The 21,977-nt window shown below is 37.2% G+C and overlaps 1 protein-coding gene across 2 annotated transcripts in view; it reads right to left on the bottom strand.

Annotated features, from left to right (window-relative positions):
- DSC3 (desmocollin 3) overlaps positions 1–21,977 on the bottom strand; it is a 49,262-nt gene that overhangs the window by 14,108 nt on the left and 13,177 nt on the right. For both annotated transcript variants that reach the window (XM_040479171.1, XM_040479172.1), the window contains exons 3-12: positions 21,437–21,636; positions 19,146–19,265; positions 15,937–16,092; positions 14,501–14,645; positions 11,092–11,258; positions 8,942–9,076; positions 8,389–8,574; positions 1,808–2,064; positions 1,555–1,697; positions 229–453 (exon numbers count right to left, since the gene is read on the bottom strand). In XM_040479171.1, coding sequence (XP_040335105.1) covers positions 229–453; positions 1,555–1,697; positions 1,808–2,064; positions 8,389–8,574; positions 8,942–9,076; positions 11,092–11,258; positions 14,501–14,645; positions 15,937–16,092; positions 19,146–19,265; positions 21,437–21,636 — 1,734 coding nt within the window. The remainder of the gene's footprint in view (positions 1–228; positions 454–1,554; positions 1,698–1,807; positions 2,065–8,388; positions 8,575–8,941; positions 9,077–11,091; positions 11,259–14,500; positions 14,646–15,936; positions 16,093–19,145; positions 19,266–21,436; positions 21,637–21,977) is intronic.

Genomic DNA, 21,977 nt, shown 5'->3' with positions numbered 1-21,977 from the left:
GCCCAGTATTTTCAGCAAAGCTTTTTTGTCTTTGTTGTAAATGCAAATTTTGCCTTCATAAAAAATGATAATTTCTTTCATTTTATATGCAATATAAAGACCCCATCATAATATTTGTAAATTGTCGAATTAGGCTTCTAAAATATGTCAATGAGAATATTTTAGCAAACAAGCAAATTCACCCTCAGTTATTTTAGAGCATATAAATCGTTACTGTTCATTAAATACCATTAACTTTGGTGAGGGTCCACATTCTGTTCATTTCTGGAGAAGTGTCTGCCAAGCTGAAATAAAATGGAGGGCCATGGATAGGTTCATCGGGATCGACAGCTGAAATGTCAGTATACCTCATCTTTGGTTTGCAAATTGTTACATAACTTTGAAGTATTTCTGGTGGGTTATCATTCATATCTTCAATGTTAACCACAAGTGTTCCAGTACACGATCTACCATCTAGGAAGAAAGGTAAAAGATTTAGCGTAGTTTTATGCGTTTTTTCTTAATAAAATAAATTACCTTCTATATATGATATATGTTTCCTCAAATAAGCTGATATTAGAAAAAATGGTAAATAAGAATGTAGACGAATAAATGAAACCTGTGGATCATCTAAAATGAGTACTGCCATTGATAATATCAGTTACAACTGCCAATAAACTTTTTGCCAGGATCTCTACCAAACAAGAAAAATCAATGTGTGAACTCTGTATTCGCAGGGGTCCCCTCTGGTACAGATGTTAATGAGCACTAGAAAGGCTACAAAAAGTTATTCTAATCTTGGTACACATTTAATCCACTTAGCAAGATTTTGAAAACATATGATGCTTGGGTTCCCCAAATATTCTGATTCATTTCATCTAAGTCAATGCTACAAAATGATTTTTTTAATTTTTTAAATGTTTATTTATTTTTGAGAGAGAGACAGAACGTGAGCATGGGAGGGACAGAGAGAGTGGGAGACACAGAATCCGAAGCAGGTTTCAGGCTCTGAGCTGTCAGCACAGAGCCCCATGCAGGGCTTGAACTCACAGTGAGATCATGACCTGAGCCGACGTGGGATACTTAACTGACTGAGGCACCCAGGTGCCCCTACAAAATGATTTTTTAAGTGCCCCAAGTTATTGTAATATGAAGCCAGGGTTAAGAAACTCTGAGTTGTTTTAAGCAACAGAATTCAAGCAAAGGGTCACTGTGACCTAATAATCAGCTAGGTTACTCAAAGATTCGATTTAAAATGGCATGAAAAGATCTAGAAGATTCTGGTGAGATCGTCTCATCCGATCCAAGACTTAAGTTTCCTCTTTGCCCTCCAACAAAGAGATCTATAAGCGTGTGAGGTCCCACCATGCTGGGGATATAAAGATAAATAAATGGCTTGTTGTTGCTATGAAGGTTCACCTCGTTAAATGATTAAGGGAAATAGGAACCGTCTTCAAAGTAATTTCTGACAATTCAAAAATACCCATCACAACAATTCTGCACAATAATAATTGCAGCTTATTGTCCAATTCCTCCTAAGATACCATATTAAATAAAATTAACATTTTTTTTTACCTTGGTCTATTGCCAGGACTGTTATATTATATAAGTCATTTCTGGGAGTCATGGCCTCCCGGTCCAGGATTTTGGAAGTTGTGATTGACCCTGAAATCTCATCAATGGTGATCCATCCTTTAGGATCATGCAATTTTTTGTACCTATTAATATAAAATAAAAAGTCTTCAGCAATATAAAACATATTAAAATAAATTACTGTATCAATTATTACAAATACATTATTAGTATGTGGTTACAGACTTCTTCATACCTTATGCCGCTGGCACTTCTAGTTTCAGGGTCATATGCCTTATAACCATTGACCTTTGACCCCACTGCTGAGTGTTCTTGAATCCGTACATACTGGGCTGCAGGGCTACATTCGGGTCCTTCATCCTGATCCCTCACGTGAACTGTGACCAAGGCTCTGTTCATGGTTGTTCTGAGTGCAAAATCTCGAGTAAATGGAGCTTCATTGCTTACTCCAATTTCCAGGGTCACTTGGTGGTTTTCTTCATAATTCAGCGGCTTTTTAAAAAAGCACATGCATATCAGCATCAGTGTAAAATACCTTCGAAATTTCAAACAACAAGTGAGCATCTGCAAATACGAACAGTGGTGCATAAATTCTATGCTCCCATTCAATCAATATGGACTTTTACCATTTGCTAAAGAGAGAGGTGATTCTTCACTAAGCCTTTAGCAAGAGTGGTCCAAAAGTTTCTACAGATGGTTTTATGGAGTTGTGGAAAAACAATTCCAGTTATAGTCTCATAGTTCATTCTTACTAAGGAAGATTATTCTGAACCTGGAGACAATGCAGAGAGATGACAGTGTTTTTATGACCCTGCTTTAGAGCGCTAACAGACCAGCCGAAGGGGCATCTAACTCCAGGGGAACGCAATTTTGTTTGACTCACTACTTCCTATTGACTATGTCCACTTCCTTAACCACCACACTATAATCCTTCTGCTACACTATGCTGCTTAATTGGTTCACCAGCCTCTAAAAATATTTAAGTGAATCCTTTGATTATAATTGATTTTTAGACAGCAAATCAAGCAAACCCATAATAACATTATTTTACATTGTACTGCAAATTTGAAGTATTTTTTTTTATTTGATTCTCTTTCTGCTTATCAAAACCATCACTGGCTGACCATTGAACAAAATAAAAAATGAGGAGTAACATTTTTATTTTAAACCTTTCCCCATACCTAGCTATTATCAAGCTAAGATACTAATATCATAAGTCTGCTAAGAAGTCAAGAAAATTTCTGAATCTTAGAATCCACAAAATATGGGTGAAACGTTTTAAAAATGTTTTATGAACATTCTAGAAAACAGAGAGGCAAGAAGGGAAAAAGAATTAATACGTTTATCTATTGCTAATTAACACTCTCACAAATTACATGTGTTGATATATGATCATGCAGAGAATGAAAGCATTCACTGGAGATGAGGCATGGATAGAAAGTCAGGAAACAGCTGCTGCTCTGGGGGAGGTGCAGTGATTTGATCAGGGCCACTTACTAAAGCCTTAGAATTTCTTTATGTAATTTTTCAAGGTTTGCACTGCATATTGGTTTAGAGGCTTAAAACTCTGCAAGATTGGAAATCTAGTAGGATGAAATCAGCGATCAATGAAAAACCAGGAATTCTCTTCCACACACGGTAGCTTTAATGTTTCATCAATTTATTTCATATTTTTAATATTTATTTCTTTCGGGGAGAGTGCAAGTGGAGGAAGGGCCGAGAGAAGAGGACAGAGGATCCAAAGTGGGCTGTGCACTGACAGGCTAGCAGCTGTGAGCCCAACGTGGGGCTCAAACTCACAAACCGTGAGATCATGACCTGCAGTAAATAAAGTTGGACACTCAACCGACTGAGCCACCCAGGCACCTGTTTCATCAACTAAAAAAATGTTCAAAAATATCTTATCTCTGCACTGAGATGCTAGTATCTCACTAGAAAATGAAGTGCTGTTTTATGGCGGACTCTCTATGTTGAGAATGACCAAGAAGAGTATCTTCTTCATCAAGCCCATGTGCAACTGCCACTGCTCAAATAGAAAGGAAATGCTGAGATGGAAATATTACCCAGGACTGAGCTGAAGACTGCATCAGCTCAGGGTCTACAGTTCCAGAAAAGTTCTCCGACATGGACAATTATAACACAAGACCCAAGAACATGTAAGGCTTCTAAAAATAGAATAATAATATCCTACAGTTCACCAAGTGTTTTCACTTTCATTATTATAATTGAATAGCTACTAGGGAGGCAGAGAGAAGTATTATTTATATTCTATAGATAATACAGAGGCTAATTTCCAAGATCACATAGCTATGCAAAGCAATTGAACATGGTGCTTAAGAGCATGTACTTGGAATCAAAGAGACCTTCACTCAAATCCTGTCCTCCTGCATCCTAGCTGTGTCACTTTGGGTAAGTTTCTTAATCTCTCTGACACTAAGTTTCGTCCTCTGCACAACTGTTGTAAGAATAACATTTACTTAACATTGTAAGCCCACAGCGAGTGCTTTACACTATAGGTTTTAGTAATCTCTCCGGCTGTCACGCAGCCAGTCGAAAGAAAAAGGTGATGTATTTTTTGTTAACATCCAATATGATGCATAATAGGAGACACAAACTAACAAGACAATGTTTGGAAGCTTTGTTCAGATAAAGAAGTATATTTGAGCAATCTTTGGCTTGAATTACTGATTATTTAATTCTTTTTTGGTATAGAGGAATGAATAAAGTTCATTCCTATCCATTATTAAGTACATAGCCTATGTGAAAGAAAGATGGATTTCAAAATGCCTTGGTTATACAGTGTTTGATTTTAAAATAGAAGATACCTCATCAATGTTACAAAGTACTTACATATATAACTTAAGTACACGAACACAAATCTTTAGCAAGGTAAAAGATAAGGTACGTTTACATTTTTTAAATATTTGTTTACTTATTTTGAGACAGAGAGAAAGCAAGTGGTGGAGGGGCAGAGAGAGAGGGAGAGAAAGAATCCCAAGCAGACTCCACGCTATCAATGCAGAGCCTGACGCAGGGCTCAATCTCACAGACCAAAAAATCATGACCTGAGCTGATGTCAAGAGTCAGACACTTAACCGACTGAGCCACACAGGCTCCCCAAGGATACAATAACTTTAAAGACCAGTGCAGTTACCAAAGGATCTCTGTAATGAATTCAGATTTTCTAAGGGGTTACGTAAAATATAGAAAGGAAGATATACCAGAGAGAATGCAAATTGTATTGCCCAAAATGTTAGAGAATATTATGAATGGCTTAAAGAAAGAAGGAAGGTAAAAATACCAAAGGAGCTAATAATAACAGAGGAAAGAGATAATTTAAAGAGTAAACTCAGATGGGGCGCCTGGGTGGCTCAGTCGGTTGAGCGTCCAGCTTCGGCTCAGGTCATGATCTCACAGTTTGTGGGTTCAAGCCCCACATCAGACTCTGTACTGATGGCTCAGAGCCTGGAGCCTGCTTCAAATTCTGTGTCTCTCTCTCTCTCTCCTTCAAAAATAAATAAAAAACATTTAAAAAAAAAGAGTAAACTCATAGAAGTAGAAATTTATTGAAGATACAAAAAGAGAAGACCTCCTTGTGCAACTGAAGTCATGATTTTATCAAGCCATGTAACCCAAGTATGGGAAAGAGGAGAGCTAAGGGGAACATGACCCAAGGGTAGCACGCAGGAAGAATAGCACAGTAGCTCTGATGAAGGGTTCTGCATCAGGAATGTCTCAGTTTGCATCCTGGACCTGTCACCTTCTATCTCTATGAATGGGGGCAAGTGACTTTACTTCTTTTGACTCAGCCTCTTCATCTGAAAATGGGAAGAATGATAGGAACAACCACTGGGTTGTTATGAAAGTTAAAAATAAATCTTTGGAGTCCTGTATATTTTTGGAGGTTTTTTTTTTCCTTTACAATTTCAAAACATGGGAAAAGCAGCAAAATAAATTAATTTTATAAAGCATACCTAATATTGATTTAAACAGAAACTGTGCAAATGAAGAAAACTACATTTTTTATTGTAAAATGGGGATAATAATAGTATCGTATCCTAAAGGGGATATGACAACTAGTTAAAACCTACGTAAGGTGTTTAGTATCATTCCCTTGACATGAAAGGTGATCAGTACTTGGTAACTACTTTTAAAATTCTAAAAGAATTTCCTAGATATAAGAACTAGGATAGGGCGACTGGGTGGCTCAGTTGGTTAAGTGTCCGACTTCAGCCCAGGTCATGATCTCACAGCCTGTGAGTTCGAGCCCCGCATCGGGCTCTGGGCTCACAGCTCAGAGCCTGGAGCCTGCTTCAGATTCTGTGTCTTCCTCTCTTTCTGCCCCTCCCCTGTTCATGCTCTGTGTCTCTCTCTCTCTCAAAAATAAATAAAAACATTTTAAAAATGTAAAAAAATAACTAGAATATAATTATCAGTGCAACTATCTTATGTTTAAAGATAACGGGATTAAATGCATATAAATTTTCTTGCAGAGGGAGGGGTGTGTGGATTTTCTATATTCTTCATATGTCCAATTAACTTAAACTGAACCAGTGAAAAAAAGTAAAGTATCACCATGTAATTGCTCTCTCTCCTAAAGAATCCTGGGATGGTACCCAGAAGCTGTTCACCAGAAATAAAATATTTCACCAGATGTTTATTAGTCACATGGAGTAAGAGCTATTCTAGAATACAGTCTATTATTTCTGAAAATATGTGCAAACATCTTTCTTAACGTCTCTGTGATAAACATTCCTTGAGGAGAAAAAATCCACTCTGAATATGAAAAAAATCAAATGTGCCAACATACTATGATTTTTTTTAAAGCTTCCTAAAATTCATTTTGTATTGGTCAAAAAACTCATAATAAAAATTTAATTCCTAGCATTACTTGATTTGGCCTCCCGAACCAAGATAAAATTATTGTGATTTAAAAAATAATAATAACAGGTCTTTAATAATGGCCTTGAATAGAGAGAACTGAGAAGTAGCCTTCTAACCAAGCAGTAGATACAAAACACTCTAAAAGGTCTGAGCATGGGTCTTTGACCTGAGCTACCGCAGCTGGCATAATCTACCCATCTTGGATCTCAAACTATTCCTTTGACTTATTTCTAGAAAGAAGGAAAGGTGGGGTTGAGGGGTATGCAGAGGAAGGTGTACGGGAGAAAACTTTAACAAAACATCTGTTGCCAATCACATCAATTTTGAGGCAAATGCTTGTCCAGCTTTGGAAACTGATGCATAGCAGCCTTTTTCAAAAGAATTACACACCACAGACCCTCAGCCTACCTGACTTAAGCTGCAGCTCTGGTGAACACCTCTACCATTTATACTGATAGACTCACACCTCAAGTGCACAAAGATTCAGCTCTTCAGATTCAAAGTTTGGTCCAAAGCTAAGGAGCTCTCTCTCAGGCAGGCACAGCCGCGCCCAGAAGTGCAGGAGAGCTGAGGTTCCCTGGAAGCAACCTTCAACCAGTGAGGCATGGGTATCAACAATGGGAGTTGATGGACAAATGCCCTGGTACCACTTTTTGAGGAGATAATTCTGAAGTACATTCTACATGGTTCATTGCATGATTGAACACCAGAGGTGACTAAGTCAGTAATGCAGACTTGATTGGCTTTTTGTTCTTTTCTGTCTTAATTTTCCATTTTTACTCTGGCTTTCTAGGATCCACTTCCTAAATAGTTTCCTTCACTGAGGTCCTTGCCTCGTGTTCTGCTTTCTGGAGAGTCCAAAGGAAGACTGACTGAGGTGGGCCAATACAAAGAAAATATGACCAGTACCACCTGCTTATTTCCTTTCCTACTACTATCAATTATAAAACTTCATTTTTCTTAAGTGGCTGCTTTTAGTATTCAATTTGAGTGGATCATATTATAGAAAACTGAAATAGAGGGAGGTTTGATGTTGAGAGTCACCTGGAACAAATATATTTGACTATTCACATCTGGATAGAACTTGCCAAAGTTGATTACATAATCTGTGGAAATTTTTAGTGAGGAAATAACTACAAATAGATACTGTTGTATCAAAGTCTACACCATATTGTTGTTGGCAGGAAAGTTTGCTTTATTCAATGGATGACTCCTTTACCTGCCCATAGGACAATTTTCTTTCTTGTTCGGGGCAACAAATATAAAACCAAGGGTCCTTCCCAAATAGGGCCTTCTCTGCCCTCATAACCTGCACCCTAGAATGAAACAGGGCAACCAAAAACACAATATATAGAATAAAGACATATGCTGTCTGATATAACACTGTATTTCACCCTCAAAATCACCTATAAAGGATCAGATACAACCAGGCATATATTCCAGAAAGAGAGTAAGTGAGAAGACTATGGGCTTCTGAATTATATCATGTAAGGAATAGTTAAAGGAATTAGGAATATTTATCCTAGAGAAAGTAAGTTTCAAATGGACATAGCAACCTTTTCAAAAGAATTATACTTCTGTATAGGATTAGAGCCAGACCATTAAAGACAGAACCTAGACATGGGCTAGAAGGACAATAATTCGAGCACAGTAGAAGTAAGGACTTCTGAGAATCAGAGCTCTCCAAAAACAGAATAAGCTGCCAGTGGAGATCCTCAGAACTGAGAATGTTCAAGCATAAGCTAGGTGACTAATGACTGGCAATAAAATTATGGAAGAAAGACAGCATTCAATGGGAACAGTTGGACTAAACAGACGAAGCTCTATTCCATCTTGTGGATTCTTTGATCTGAAACTGTTTGGTTGATTAAACCAATAGTTGAAGAGAACTTGTTAACTTGCCAAGTTGTCAAGTATCCATTATTACTGTACCTTTACAACGTACAAAACACCTTCATTAGTCTCTTTGTCTGTGCTGATTTTGAAATGTCCATTCTCATTCCCCTTCAAAATGGTAAAATTGGCTCTCCAGTTGGCAGTGTTAATTAAATCCTTATCTTCTATAGGTATGCGTAAGATCTCCACATTGTATGCATTTTCCTCTACTGACGCTTCATACTGAAACAGAAAGAACTCATTAAAAACGTACTTTATAAAGAGAAGTTTTACAAAGAAAGTAAAGTATTTCTTCCACTCCAAAAGTATTGGTTCTTATAGTTTTTAGCTAGTGTATTTTAAAGCCATGAATCTCTCAAAGGATTATCTTTGAAATGAAAGAAATTCGTTATAAATGAAGACAAATGTTACAAGAGGATAAAATACTACTATGAGTAAATCAAGGAGATTTATATGTCAGTTGTTCAAACTTCAATTTTATTCATAAAATAAACATACATACTTCAAAGCATGACACATGTTATTAATTTATATTAAATAACAAATAACAATTGACAAGTAGACATAGATTTTGATATTATATACTTACAGTATTTTGTTTGAAAGTGGGTGCATTGTCATTTGAATCTTTAACTGTTATGATGCAAGTTGATGTACTCATCAATCCAAATAATTGACCATCCATGTCTTGTACTTTCATTATCAGTGAGTACTTATCTACAGTCTGGAAACAAAGCAAATACTTAATTAGTTTTGAAAACATTTGCTCCAACTTATAAATGAAACTTCAGTTGTGTAGTCTTCCATTTGTGTGAATCCACGCTTTTATTTGATTCCATATTTGCAGACACTTTAAGAATTGGGTAGACAGGGATAAGCTGGAAAGGTAGACAGAGGTTAAATTACAAAGAGCCATACGAAGAATTTAGACATATTTTAATTGGCTAATAGGGAAAAGTTTTATAGGAGTCATAGGGGGAGCACAAAATAAGAACACTGGAGTTTCAGAAAGAATATTCTTAATGTAGATTCAGCATAATTTGAAGTAAACTGAGCTGAAAGTCAAAGAAATCAGTTAGAGGCTCATAAGTGGCTGAATCAGTTAAGCATGACACTCTTGGTTTCAGCTCCGGTTATGATCCCACGGTTGGTGAGACTGAGCCGCATCAGGCTGTGTTGACAGTGCAGATCCTGCTAAGGATTCTCTCTCTCTCCCTCTCGCTCTGTCCCTCCCCTGCTCGCTGTCTCTCTCTCTCTCAAAATAAATAAATAAATAAATGTTTAAAAGTTAAAAAAAAAAAAGGAAACCAGTTAAAAAGCTCCTGAAATAGTCTAAGATAGGTGATCCACATCTGAGGCAGTGGCAATGAGGAGTGTAAGTGGCAATGAGAGTAAGGGTGACAGGACAGCTTCTTGGGAGTTAGCATTTAGTAGGATGTGATGGTAGATTCTATATAAAATTTCAGAGAAGAGCTGAAATCAAAAGTAGGATGTTCAACCCACTGAGCCACCCAGGCGCCCCTCTGTTGACTTTTTTTGATCAGGAAAGCAGACCTGGGTGTGACCATAAATCTGTATCTTACAGGCTGTGTGCCCTTAAATTATTTAATTTTTCTAAGCCTCACTGTCAATGTGTAAAAACTGAGGGAAAATGCTTGTTTTCACTTGGTCACTACATCAGCTCTACCTCTTCCACATATACAAAAAACACATTCATCTTGCTCCTTCAAACCTTCCCATTTGTTATCATCATCACGTGCTTTATCACATAAAATGTACTGACCACACCCAAAAATAAAAATAATGACAAATAAAACCTTTGTACTATTTTTGATTCCTTTCCATGGCTTCTCATCATCCCTTCCTTTTTCTTTGCCAACCAATTCCACTGATTACTTCTGTACATTATCTGCCCAAGTCATATCGATCCTTCTATTTGTGTTATTCAGGGTGCAGTGGGAACCACTGAGTGTTTTAATAGAGCTATTTTGTACACATGAAATTGATTAATCTGCCTCAGTCAGGAATTCAGGTCTGTGAGTTAAACACAGGCTGACAAAATAGAGCAAGAGTAACAAAAATTAGAAGATTGAGTTCAATGATTTGATTCTGGTGAGTCAATCAATCTTTCTGACCGCCACGTTTGTCCTCTATAGATTGGATGTAACAACCTATCTAGTCAAATGAGGAAATTATAAAGATCGAATATAATTATGCATAAAGAATTTGAACATAAAATGCTATATACCTGATAGTGTGCTAGTACTATGATCCAAATAGTGTTACAGATTTCATAATAAGCCATCAACTAATTCCTTCCTAATAAAAAGTACATATCCACAATAACTGGATAGGAATCAGCATGTGATCTAAACCCATGGAGCATGCAACATTAATTGTCCTACATGAGAATTGAAGGCTTTCCTGAGCTGAAACCAATTAGTCACACATAAGAACAGAATAATACTCCACAGCAGCAACTTTCATAAGAAATGTATTTTGTTCCCACTCCTTCTAAACACCAATTGATCTGTATTTCTATTCCAATGGCTTTCCTTACATAAGGAAACAGAAGTCATATTTTTTAAAAAAGCATATAACATGGCTGGAAATTCTTATTGTCTTACACCTAAATAAAAGAAAATAGAAACTCCTAAGTTCACGGGAGAGCAAACTACAGTAAATGGGGTAGGGATCTAAGCCCCTGGTAAAATTATATTCTAAGGAGTGGAAAGCTACCTCTCTGTCCAAATAATGAGCGACTGTGGTGATGGCACCTGTGGTCGGATGCACAGAGAAGATCCCTGGGGACTTCGGGGTCTGCTCCAAAATGCTATACTTCAGGCGTGTGTGCATCGTATCCGGTTCATCTTTGTCTGTGGCACAAACCACTCCCACTGTAGTACCTACATGTTTTACAAAAAAAAAAAAAAAAAAAAAAAAAAAAAAAAAAAAAAAAAAAAAAAAAAGAAAAGAAAGGAAAGGAAAAGAAAAGAAAAGAAAAGAAAAGAAAAGAAAAGAAAAGAAAAGAAAAGAAAAAAGAAAAGAGTCTTTAATTTGCAGAACTACAAAATATATTTATGAATATCTACACTTTTCAAATTTTGACAATGGTAGTGGAAATCTAATTTTAAATGGGTTTCTTATGAGACATGTTCCATCTTTCAATAGCACCAATGAAGAGGGCTTCAAATTTATAATATAAATACTATGAGACTCTATATCAAGGCACACTTCTACTTTGCTCACAGTTAAAAAAAATTTGGTAAGAAATTACTAAAAACTTATTTAAATGGCAACCAAGAATAATTTCAACACATATTCCCACATACTGCAATAACAAACCAAGCTGGAGAGAGAAATCATGTTTCCTAGGTAAATCAGATTTTTTAATTGAATTTCTGATTAATAGATAAATCAAGACTGACTTAGGGTGTAACTGTATAAGTGGTCAACTTGACCTTTCACAGTCTAGTCTCTATTCCAGTATTTTTTCTTTTTTGTGCCAGTCTTTAACGTGTTTCCTTATCTTTCACCCGCTTAGCATCCACACCGCACTGCCCTCAGCCCCACTTAATCCTCGGTAAGGGATTTCATACTATTCATCCTTCAGGGAGAATTTAGGTCAATTGTTTCTTCATTTGGAGCTATTAATATTTGTCATCTGTATGGAATGTAAGAATATTGCTCAGGTAAAGGATTATACATATCAAAGAGTACAAACAGGTGGTATTGTCCAGTGTAAGGTCAGTGTTCCAATGCCCATGGAAATGTAATACATAGATCCACTTTGCCTATAGCCCAGTAAGGGCTGGCCTGAAGAACAAATACATAGGTATATACAGTCACACAGATATTCACACACACACACACACATGCGCGCGCATACACACACACACACACGTTTGCTGAAATACAGTATTTGAAGGAAATAAAAACCAATTAATGCCAGAAATATTAGTTTTAAATATTTTTCCCTGTAATATGTCTTTAAAATTTGTATATATGTGTGTGTACATGAACAGATACATACACACACACACACATACACACAGATAGATAAACATTATAGAGAATGTCCAGTTACATGTTCACAAATAGTGACAAGACTTTTGCAGTGGATCAATATGAAGACATGAAGTAATTATCTTATTATGAGAAAACAAATGCTATTCATCTATGTTTGCATAGAAAAAAAGTTCCTAATCTTTTTTTTTTTTTTTAATTTTTTTTTTCAACGTTTATTTATTTTTGGGACAGAGAGAGACAGAGCATGAACGGGGGAGGGGCAGAGAGAGAGGGAGACACAGAATCGGAAACAGGCTCCAGGCTCTGAGCCATCAGCCCAGAGCCCGACGCGGGGCTCGAACTCACGGACCGCGAGATCGTGACCTGGCTGAAGTCGGACGCTTAACCGACTGCGCTACCCAGGCGCCCCAGTTCCTAATCTTTTTAAGGCAGAATATTTTCTTCCTGAGATTTTACTGACAGGACACAAACACTATGTTAATTCTCTGGATTAAAAACTGTTTTACTTATCACAGAAAATCCTCCGAAAATCTTCAAAACCCCTTTTCATGAGCAGTATACTTAAATATTAGTTGAGCACCCCATGTCCCAAATTCTGTGTGTGAATTAAGGCAAACTCAAAGAACACCCAGCAGTTCAGAGTATCACAGCTCAAACTGGTCTGAACCTTCTCGTGTGGGTTGCTTAAAGTACCTTGGGTTCATCTGGGAATCAAAGTACTTGCCCTTGGTTCTCATCTATCACTATCATAAAGAAGAGAATTCTCAAGAAAGACTTTGAAACTAATAATCTCTCTTTGAAAAAAAAGTAAACTGTACCAGAGTCACAGTCACTCTGAAGCTGAAAATATTATAGGTCATCTAATGTAATTAACTCCTTTTACAGGTCAGGGAACTCAAAGGGACTTCCACCATTTCCCACAGTGAATTAATCACAGACCCCAAATCAAAAACTAGGTTTTTTAAATTCCAAACCAACAATTTTTATTTTTTTAATTGTACCATATGAGTAATAAGGAGGCTAACATCTATTACATCAAATTATCCAAGTAAAATATAAAGGGGTATAGCAGATATAAAAATATACTGAAGACCTAAGTAACTACTAGAAACTTTAATAGGCAAGTTAGCAAAGTCACCCTTTATGAATGAGTCCACATTCTTTCAATGTTATTGTGAATGGCTACTTTCCATGTTGCAAGTCTCAGAAGACATCAGGGCCAACTAACCTGAACATTTTGGCTTCCCATGTCTGAGCAAGTGTTTAGAATATGTGATGTAAGCTTCTCTAGAGTTATCCCCATATTCATTCTAAATTGGAAGTAGTAAAGTAGCAGTTTTGAGAAAAGAGGTAATATAAACTAGAAATCTTTAAAAAATTGTGTTCTCAGTAGATGTCATTTAACACCTCCTTAAATAAAACCTAATATAAATATTGATATTAATTTTAATTTTATTGTAATTCTATCCTATATGTCCTGTCTTAGAGGAGAGAATGATGATAAACCCACAAAATGATCAAGTGTAATAAAGTATATAAATTGAATATGTTTCCAAGATTAAATAACTGTTATCCGCTTTTATAATTAATTGATACCATATAGACCACACCAAACTCTCCTAATATCCTATAGGTTATACTCTGTTTGGATGTGATAGGATTAAATGTATTCTGGAAAGTAGATACTGGTTCAATATCATCTCAGGATAATCTGGTCTTGAGTATAAAAAAAACCCAATGTCTCAAAAAAATGTGCACAAAGATATTTAGCATAATACATTTACTTTTAAAAGTTCTCTTGCCATAAAGTCCAAAAGGAATAAGGATTGATTTAACTAAATGCAAGTCCTGAACCTCTGTACCTCAAAAAGTAGACTTAATAAAACTGAAAAGCAGCAATACAATGGGAAAATATTTGCAGTGCAACAATAGGTTAATAACCTTAATATCTAAAGAGCATTTTTAGGTAGATTTAAAAAAAGAAACAGTTAAGAGCAAGATAAACACCAAGGAACATAAGAGCAAAGGAAATGCACATACAGTTCCTAAAAGAAAAAAATACAAATGGCAAAAAAAAAAGCCATATGCAAGAAAGTTCAATTTAAAAAAGTTATCTTACCAAGTCTGCTACTTTCTGGAACTTCAAAATTATAAATAGCTTCTGTGAAAATAGGGTGGTTGTCATTTTCATCCTCCACTCTGATGGGCAGTGGAAGAGGCATGTCTGCTGAATACCCATCTGCAGTTGAGGCATAGGCAATCAACTGTAAAACAGGAAAAAACAATATCAATGGTCCATTAATACAAGATTCTAGCAAGAGAGAACACTATGATTTACCTGCTACCTTCTTTGCAAATCTTTTCGATAACAAACCACTAAAAACTTCTACTCAATTCTTTTTTAATCACCCAAGCATCGAATGGAAAAACACTTTAAGTACAGTAAAGAGCATCCAATATTTAGTAGAAAGGGCTACACTTTGAATAAAACCCCATAGTATAGCCAAGTCAGAGATAATTCTGTCCATTAGACTCAGATTATAGTCTTATTCTATCCATAATCAGAAAGTTATACTGGGGACAACAATTAAACTCACTGCAAACAGAAAAATCCCTACTCTACATCATCTAAATAATACCATGATTTTTCCATTTGTAACTAGCAAAGCCCTTTTATTGTTTTACTTCATAAATCACATATTTATAAGAGTTTTTCTGACACAATGCATTTACCAGTTTCCACATTGCTAAGTAATCGAAGGGCAATGTAATATCAAATAGAATGTATTTCTATTCAGCATGTGATTATAACACCGAGTTAAAAATTTTCTAACCAAAAGCAAAGAAATGTCATGTGGTGGACATCAGTCACATTTGCTTACCAGCATCTCTTCCTTCTTCTAGGAAGAGAATCCCTCTTTCCTATGGAGGAACATTCCCCCCTGCACCACAGGGATAACAGCATGACCTCATAGAATTTACCATATTACACTGAAAATTGTCTGAGTTATTCTCCATTGATTGTAAGCTCATCAATATCAGAAGACTGGCTTATTAACCTTGTTTGGATTTGGTCTCCCACTTTTGCTCCCTTATCTAGTTCCCAGACATGGTCAGAGAATCACACAAGTGGAAGGAGGGGAAAAAAAAGAAAACTAAAAGAAGAAAAAGAAGAAGAAGAAGAGGAAGAAGGAGGAGGAGGAGGAAGAGGAGGAGGAGGAGGGAGGAGAGAAGAAGACCCTTCTAATCAACTGTGGCCACGTCCTGGAGAGAGGCAAATGTAGCATGACCAGAGAGAGAAAGCACCTCATAAACAAAACCAACTCTTGGAAATATACTGGAATATACATCCAAATACAACTAAACCTCTTTGCTCATTTTAGGCTTACCTAACAGAAGTTAAGATAAAGAGCAAATCAAATATTCCAAAATACTGCACAACTTATTTCTTTTGACTCTAAGAAGAGAATGAAGGAAGACAGAAAAGAGTCCATAGGGTATCAGAAGAAACACAGTTTAATCATTTAAAATCATGCATATCAATAAAACTCCTACATCAAAAACTTCATATTCTTCACGATCCACAGGCCGGGTACAATACAGATTTCCAGTGTCTCTTTCTATGAAAAACAAATTTAAAGGTTCTTGGTCAACTCCATGCCCACTTATTGAGTAGAAAATGGTATAGTTCTGTGCTGCATCAGATTGAACCTAAGAGGAAAAAAACACAGATGTAAAAATTTTAAATCAAAATCTGTTAAAATGCTATCTTTTTTATGTAGCTTATGCATTTATATCTTTTTATATTAAATACACTTTGGGAAAATAATAATCACATTTATCATTTCACCAACGCACAAAACAGTAAGAAGCATTTGGTAAAAGATTTTTTAAACTGCTCAATTTAATGAAAATAATGTTCAACATAAAAAGTAACCAAAGAAAATCTAATTAAAAACAATAAACCATAACCTATACAAGGAAGACTCTTCCTGGCAGAGGAAACATGAAAAACAAAGGTGAGGGTTGTGTCTGGAGTGTTCAAGGTGCAGCAAAGAGGCCACTGTGATTGCAGCAGGGAAAGCCAGTAGTCAGCAAGAAGTAAGAGATAAGGCCACATCATATCAGGGATTTCAATGCTATTGACTCTTCCCTACAAACAGGTGGAAAGCCATTGGAGACTTTAGACAAGAGTGATATTGTGTAAGTTATATTTTAAAAAGATAATACTTGGTGTTTTTTTAGGACTAAATGGGGGTGGGTGGGTAGGTAAGCAAAGAAGCAGGAAGACCACTTGGTTACTGTAAGAATTCATGGGAGTAATGATGGTTTGTTAGACAGCATGTAGCAGTAGAGATGGTGAGAAGTGCTTAGATTTCTGTATATAATTTGAAGGTACAGCCAACAGGATTTGTCGATGGGTTGGACGCGTAGCGTGAAGATGACACTATGTCAGAGGGTGCTGACATCCCCTAATATCTATTCTGCCCATGTTCCTTTGTATGAGAATTTATAGCTGAGTGCAAGATTGCCCAAAAGAAAGACACTTCCCAGGCTCCCTTACAATTAGGTATGGCCACATGAAAAGATCACGTCAATGAGATATAACCAAAAATTATATATGCAAGATCTAGACTGTGCCTAGAAAGTGAAGGAATGGGTCCCCCCATGTGGACACAGAATGATGCGCTCTCTTGAACCTGCAGAGATGGTCAAACTAAAAAAAAAAAAAAAGTCTAGGTCCCTGGTGATTTTTTTATATTAAATATCTCTACTAGATCATACTTTCACATAAAATAAATAAATCTGTCATGCATAAGCCACTTAGTGACATTTTGGTTCCTGAATTATTTGCTACCCCATCATGGAGGAAACAGCATGTCCCTTGGTTGTGGATTCTGCAGTGTAGCTTGGAGACTCATTCCTGAAAGTTCAACCTAAAGTTTGTTTCTTCAGTCCCCGCCACAATTCTATAAATGGCTTATGTGCTGTAATAAACCACTCTCTGTTAACTACTTAGAGGGACGTATGTTCTCTACAGCTAAAACCTTACCAAACAGACTCTGATGCCCTAACAACTGAAAGAATGAGGTGTCATTAACGGAGACGGTTGGACGTTTTTAGGAGAAAACAAATTTTTTGTTTTCTGCATATGTTAAGTTTGAAATATCCATTAAGCTTTCAAGTAGAAATAGCAATTAGGCAGTCTGTCCTAGAAATATGAAGTCTTAAGTCTCCAATAGATAACAGTACTCAAAGCTACAAGACTGGATGAGATTATCAAGGCAGTGAATACAAAGAAACAAGAGACAAGGTTCGTGGGTCGAGCCTGGAGCTCTCCAAAGTTTACAGAAGAGGAAACATGGGAATGAGGAAAAACTAGCAAAACATAGTATGAAAGAGTGGCCAGGGAGGTAAATGGACAACCAGATGAGTGGTGTTCTAGAAGCCAGGTGAATAAAGTATTTGGAGGAAGAGGGAAGGGTCAGCTATGGCAAATGTACACATGTCAAGGAAATGAGGACTGAGGAGTGGTGACAAGATTAGCAATGCAAAGGCTAAAATTAGCTATGATAAGTATAACTTTGGTAATCAGAAATCATGTCTTAATATGCTTCATCAGTGCTTAAATTACAAAATTTGAGGGGTGGCTGGGTGGTTCAATCAGTTAAATGTCTGACTCTTGATTTCGGCTCAGATAATGATCTCATGGTTCGTGGGCTGCATTGGGCTCTGTGCTGACAGCACAGAGCCTGCCTGGGATTCTCTCTCTCCCTCTGCCCCTCTACCCCTCTTGTGCTCTTTCTCACTCAAAAATAAATAAATATTAAATATATATATATATATTTTTTTTTTTGAAAAGGAAAAATAAGGTCTAGCGATGAACAGAATTTTTGAAAAAGTGTGAAAGACACTGGAAAGACAGTTAAAAACATCAGCAAATAGGACACAGGTCCCACCGCTGGAATGAAACATCAGCCACAATAATAGAAAAAAGCAAGCACCAGGCCACAGCCCTACTTCAGCAACGGCTTTCGTTGTATGTGTTCCATGTAGATCTTTATGAAAAGTAAACTTGACCTGATTAAAAACTTCTCCTTGTTTTTAGGAAAAAGTTGAACTCCCTAACAGGACACACATGGTCCATTATGGTTTAATGTCTACCTGCGTCCTCTGCCTCATCTCCCTGCTCCAGCCCCACCATAAGTAGGAGGACTCCTCCAACGAGCTCGCCTTCTCCACAATTACTTACTTGCACAATGTCTTCATCCTTCAGGTCCACCCTCTGCTGTCTCCTCCTCTAAGTCTTTCCTTGATTTGTACCACATTTCATCTCAGGACTCGGTGCTGACCCCATGAATTCTCAGATCACCCAAACCATCTCTACCACAGCACCTATCACTCAGTATTGTAACCACCTGCCTACCCTTCTTCCTCACTATTATAGCCTACAGGAGAGCAAGGGTATGACTAAATTTATTTCTAGTGTTGTACTTACAGCAGTACCTTCCATGGGACCTAGTAGGTGCTCAATAATTAGCTGCTAAACGAATGAAAAAACTAATAAAGATCTTTCAGTGGCTGCATTCTCTCTCATATTATTCTTAGTTTTTTAGTGATTTTCTCATTTTACTCACTTTTATTATACTTCATGAAAATCTTCAATCAAATCTGCTTATTTAAATGTCTAAAGAGTTGTGAAGCCTGAACAAAACAGGCTCTGGAATCAAAACCTTCCCAATCAGAAAGAATGTAAAACCTACTTGTTGAAGAAACAAAGGGAACGGGCCCAGTGAATTCTCTTGCATTGAACAGGGAATAGGGGCCCATCTCCTCTTGGAACGCCTGAGAACGGCTTCTTTAGCATGTCTTTTCCTCAGCACCTGAATTTAGAGAAAGGAAATTAGATAAATAAAAGTACCACAGCCTATGACGACGTTGTTACAAATGAGTAGCCAGTCCATAAGCCTAATGCTTCCCTGGAGGCTCAGTCTCAGGAGTTTTTTGAAGTATTTTTTAAGGCTTTTTTGCATTAGGTGGGTAAGAAAGAATGCATCCACATTTTAAAGGTTTCATAAACTGAAGAATTTCGTTTTGTATATCTTTCTAACACTGACCATAATTTCAAGGTTAGGAAAATCATCAGTGCACTCTTAGTTTTCCTTCTTTCCCAAATACACATAGTGAACACATTCTCTTTATAACAATCTACAGATGGCCCTTACCTGTTCTTTCTGCTAAAACCTCACAGTCTCAGAAGAACCAGAGCAAGAAAATGCATGCTCTTCATTGCCTTATCACTCCCATCTGCACTCTCCAATATGGTAGCTGTAGCCATACACTGACTACAGCAAGACCTTGGATTGCAAGTAAGTAACTTGTTCCGCGAGGGTTGCAAGATGAGCAAACATTTGTAATAAATTTTAATTTGATAAATGAGCGATGTCTTGCAATACAAGTAGTATGTGACATCGAACGTCACATGATCATAACTGAGCCAATGGTTCTTGAAATTTCCTTTGATATACAAATGCTTTGGATTACAAGCATGTTTCTGGAACAAATTATATTCACAAACCAAGGTTTTACTGTATTTAAATTTAAATTGATTATAATTAAATAAAATGTAAAATTCCATCCTTCAGTGGCACTAGCCACATGCCGAGTGCTCCGTAGCCATTAATATTGGGCTATTATATCAGGCCATGCAGATTACGGAACATTTCCATCACTGCAAAAAGTTGGATGGGACTTTTTAGTGATTTCTATTTCATTTCATGGTGTTGCGAGGAAGAAATCTATTTCCTGAGAATTAATACATAAATAATTTTACTAAACATTTATTGATGTGCTAAAGAGTCATTTAAGGGGCGCCTGGGTGGCGCAGTCGGTTGAGCGTCCGACTTCAGCCAGGTCACGATCTCGCGGTCCGCGAGTTCGAGCCCCGCGTCAGGCTCTGGGCTGATGGCTCAGAGCCTGGAGCCTGTTTCCGATTCTGTGTCTCCCTCTCTCTCTGCCCCTCCCCCGTTCATGCTCTGTCTCTCTCTGTCCCAAAAATAAATAAAAACGTTGAAAAAAAATTAAAAAAAAAAAAGAGTCATTTAAATTAATTTTATCATTAATACACTTAAGACGGATTCATTGTAATCCACTCTAAACCTTTAATCTTTTTTGTGACTGCTTTCACAATGGCGTTTCTCATGATGTGGATTCTAGAACTGCCAATACCATGCCACGTATACTTTTATTCATACCTACACACTTCAGGATTTCCATCCTATTTTAACACCAGAATCACTGTGACACTTGAAATCAACCTCTTATTCACGGGGAACCTCTGCGCCTAACGTGAATTTAACATACACCTATTGACTCGGGAATTAGGTATTACTGAGACCATAAGCAGAAAAAGGATCAATTTGTGCCCTCAACAACTACAGACAAATTGTTTACACAAATAAAAAATTCCAAATGCTTATAAAAGAGAGGCAACCAAACTGACAGACACGGACACATGAAAGCAATTCGTTGGACGTTAGAAGTGGAAGAAGCCTTCCCAAAGGAGATGATGCCATGTAGATTTCACAAGGCCAAACCCAAAGCCAATGTTCAGCCTGTGTTGGTGGGGAAAAGGGGGGAAGAAAGAGAGGGAGGGAGGGAAAGCAAACTGAAGGGAAAGGAGAAGAGGAGGCTTAAAAACCCAATTATCGGGGCGCCTGGGTGGCGCAGTCGGTTAAGCGTCCGACTTCAGCCAGGTCACGATCTCGCGGTCTGTGAGTTGGAGCCCCGCGTCAGTCTCTGGGCTGATGGCTCAGAGCCTGGAGCCTGTTTCCGATTCTGTGTCTCCCTCTCTCTCTGCCCCTCCCCCGTTCATGCTCTGTCTCTCTCTGTCCCAAAAATAAATTTAAAAAAGTTGAAAAAAAAAATTAAAAAAAAAAACAAAAACAAAAACAAAAAACAAACCCAATTATCTTTTTGTCCTCTTTGCAATTTTTAATGAAATATTTAAATGAAAAGAAAAGCACGCCTGAAAATATCAACATGTTTTGAATACCTTCTTCTGATGTTCCAGGAGCACCTTAATCTCTTTCTGTGCCTGTGTCCTGGAGTCAGAAAGCCATATGGTGAATGATCTTTTCTCATCAGACAACACCACGGTGCTAGTTGTGTATACTGATCCATCATCTAGAACTCTGAAATCAGGGTCACCCGACCGGATGAGGTCTGCAGACCTGAGGCACTCTTTCAAATTAACTGCAAGCAATAAGTTTCCAAGTTGTAAAGTAGAAACACATGCAAAAGAAAAAAAAAAAAAAGACATGTTAAGATAATGTATACATTTTCTTCAAAATCATGAAGTAGAATGAAATAAATCAATCACTCTGCATTTACCAAATAGCTTAACTAGTTTTCTTCACATGTATAAAAAATGATACTTTTCTTTCAGTTAAAAAGGAATTCTTGGGCACCTGGGTGGCTCAGTTGGTTGGGCATCCGACTTCAGCTCAGGTCATGATCTCACAGTTCATGGGTTCAAGCCCTGCAGCAGGCTCTGTGCCGACAGCTTAGAGCCTGGAGCCTGTTTGGATTCTATC

The sequence above is a fragment of the Herpailurus yagouaroundi genome, unplaced genomic scaffold, assembly GCF_014898765.1.
Source record: "Herpailurus yagouaroundi ecotype Mexico unplaced genomic scaffold, PumYag 142, whole genome shotgun sequence".
Taxonomy (NCBI): domain Eukaryota; kingdom Metazoa; phylum Chordata; class Mammalia; order Carnivora; family Felidae; genus Herpailurus; species Herpailurus yagouaroundi.
Note: the sequence above shows the minus strand (reverse complement) of the source record. Positions and strands in the feature narration are given on the sequence as shown.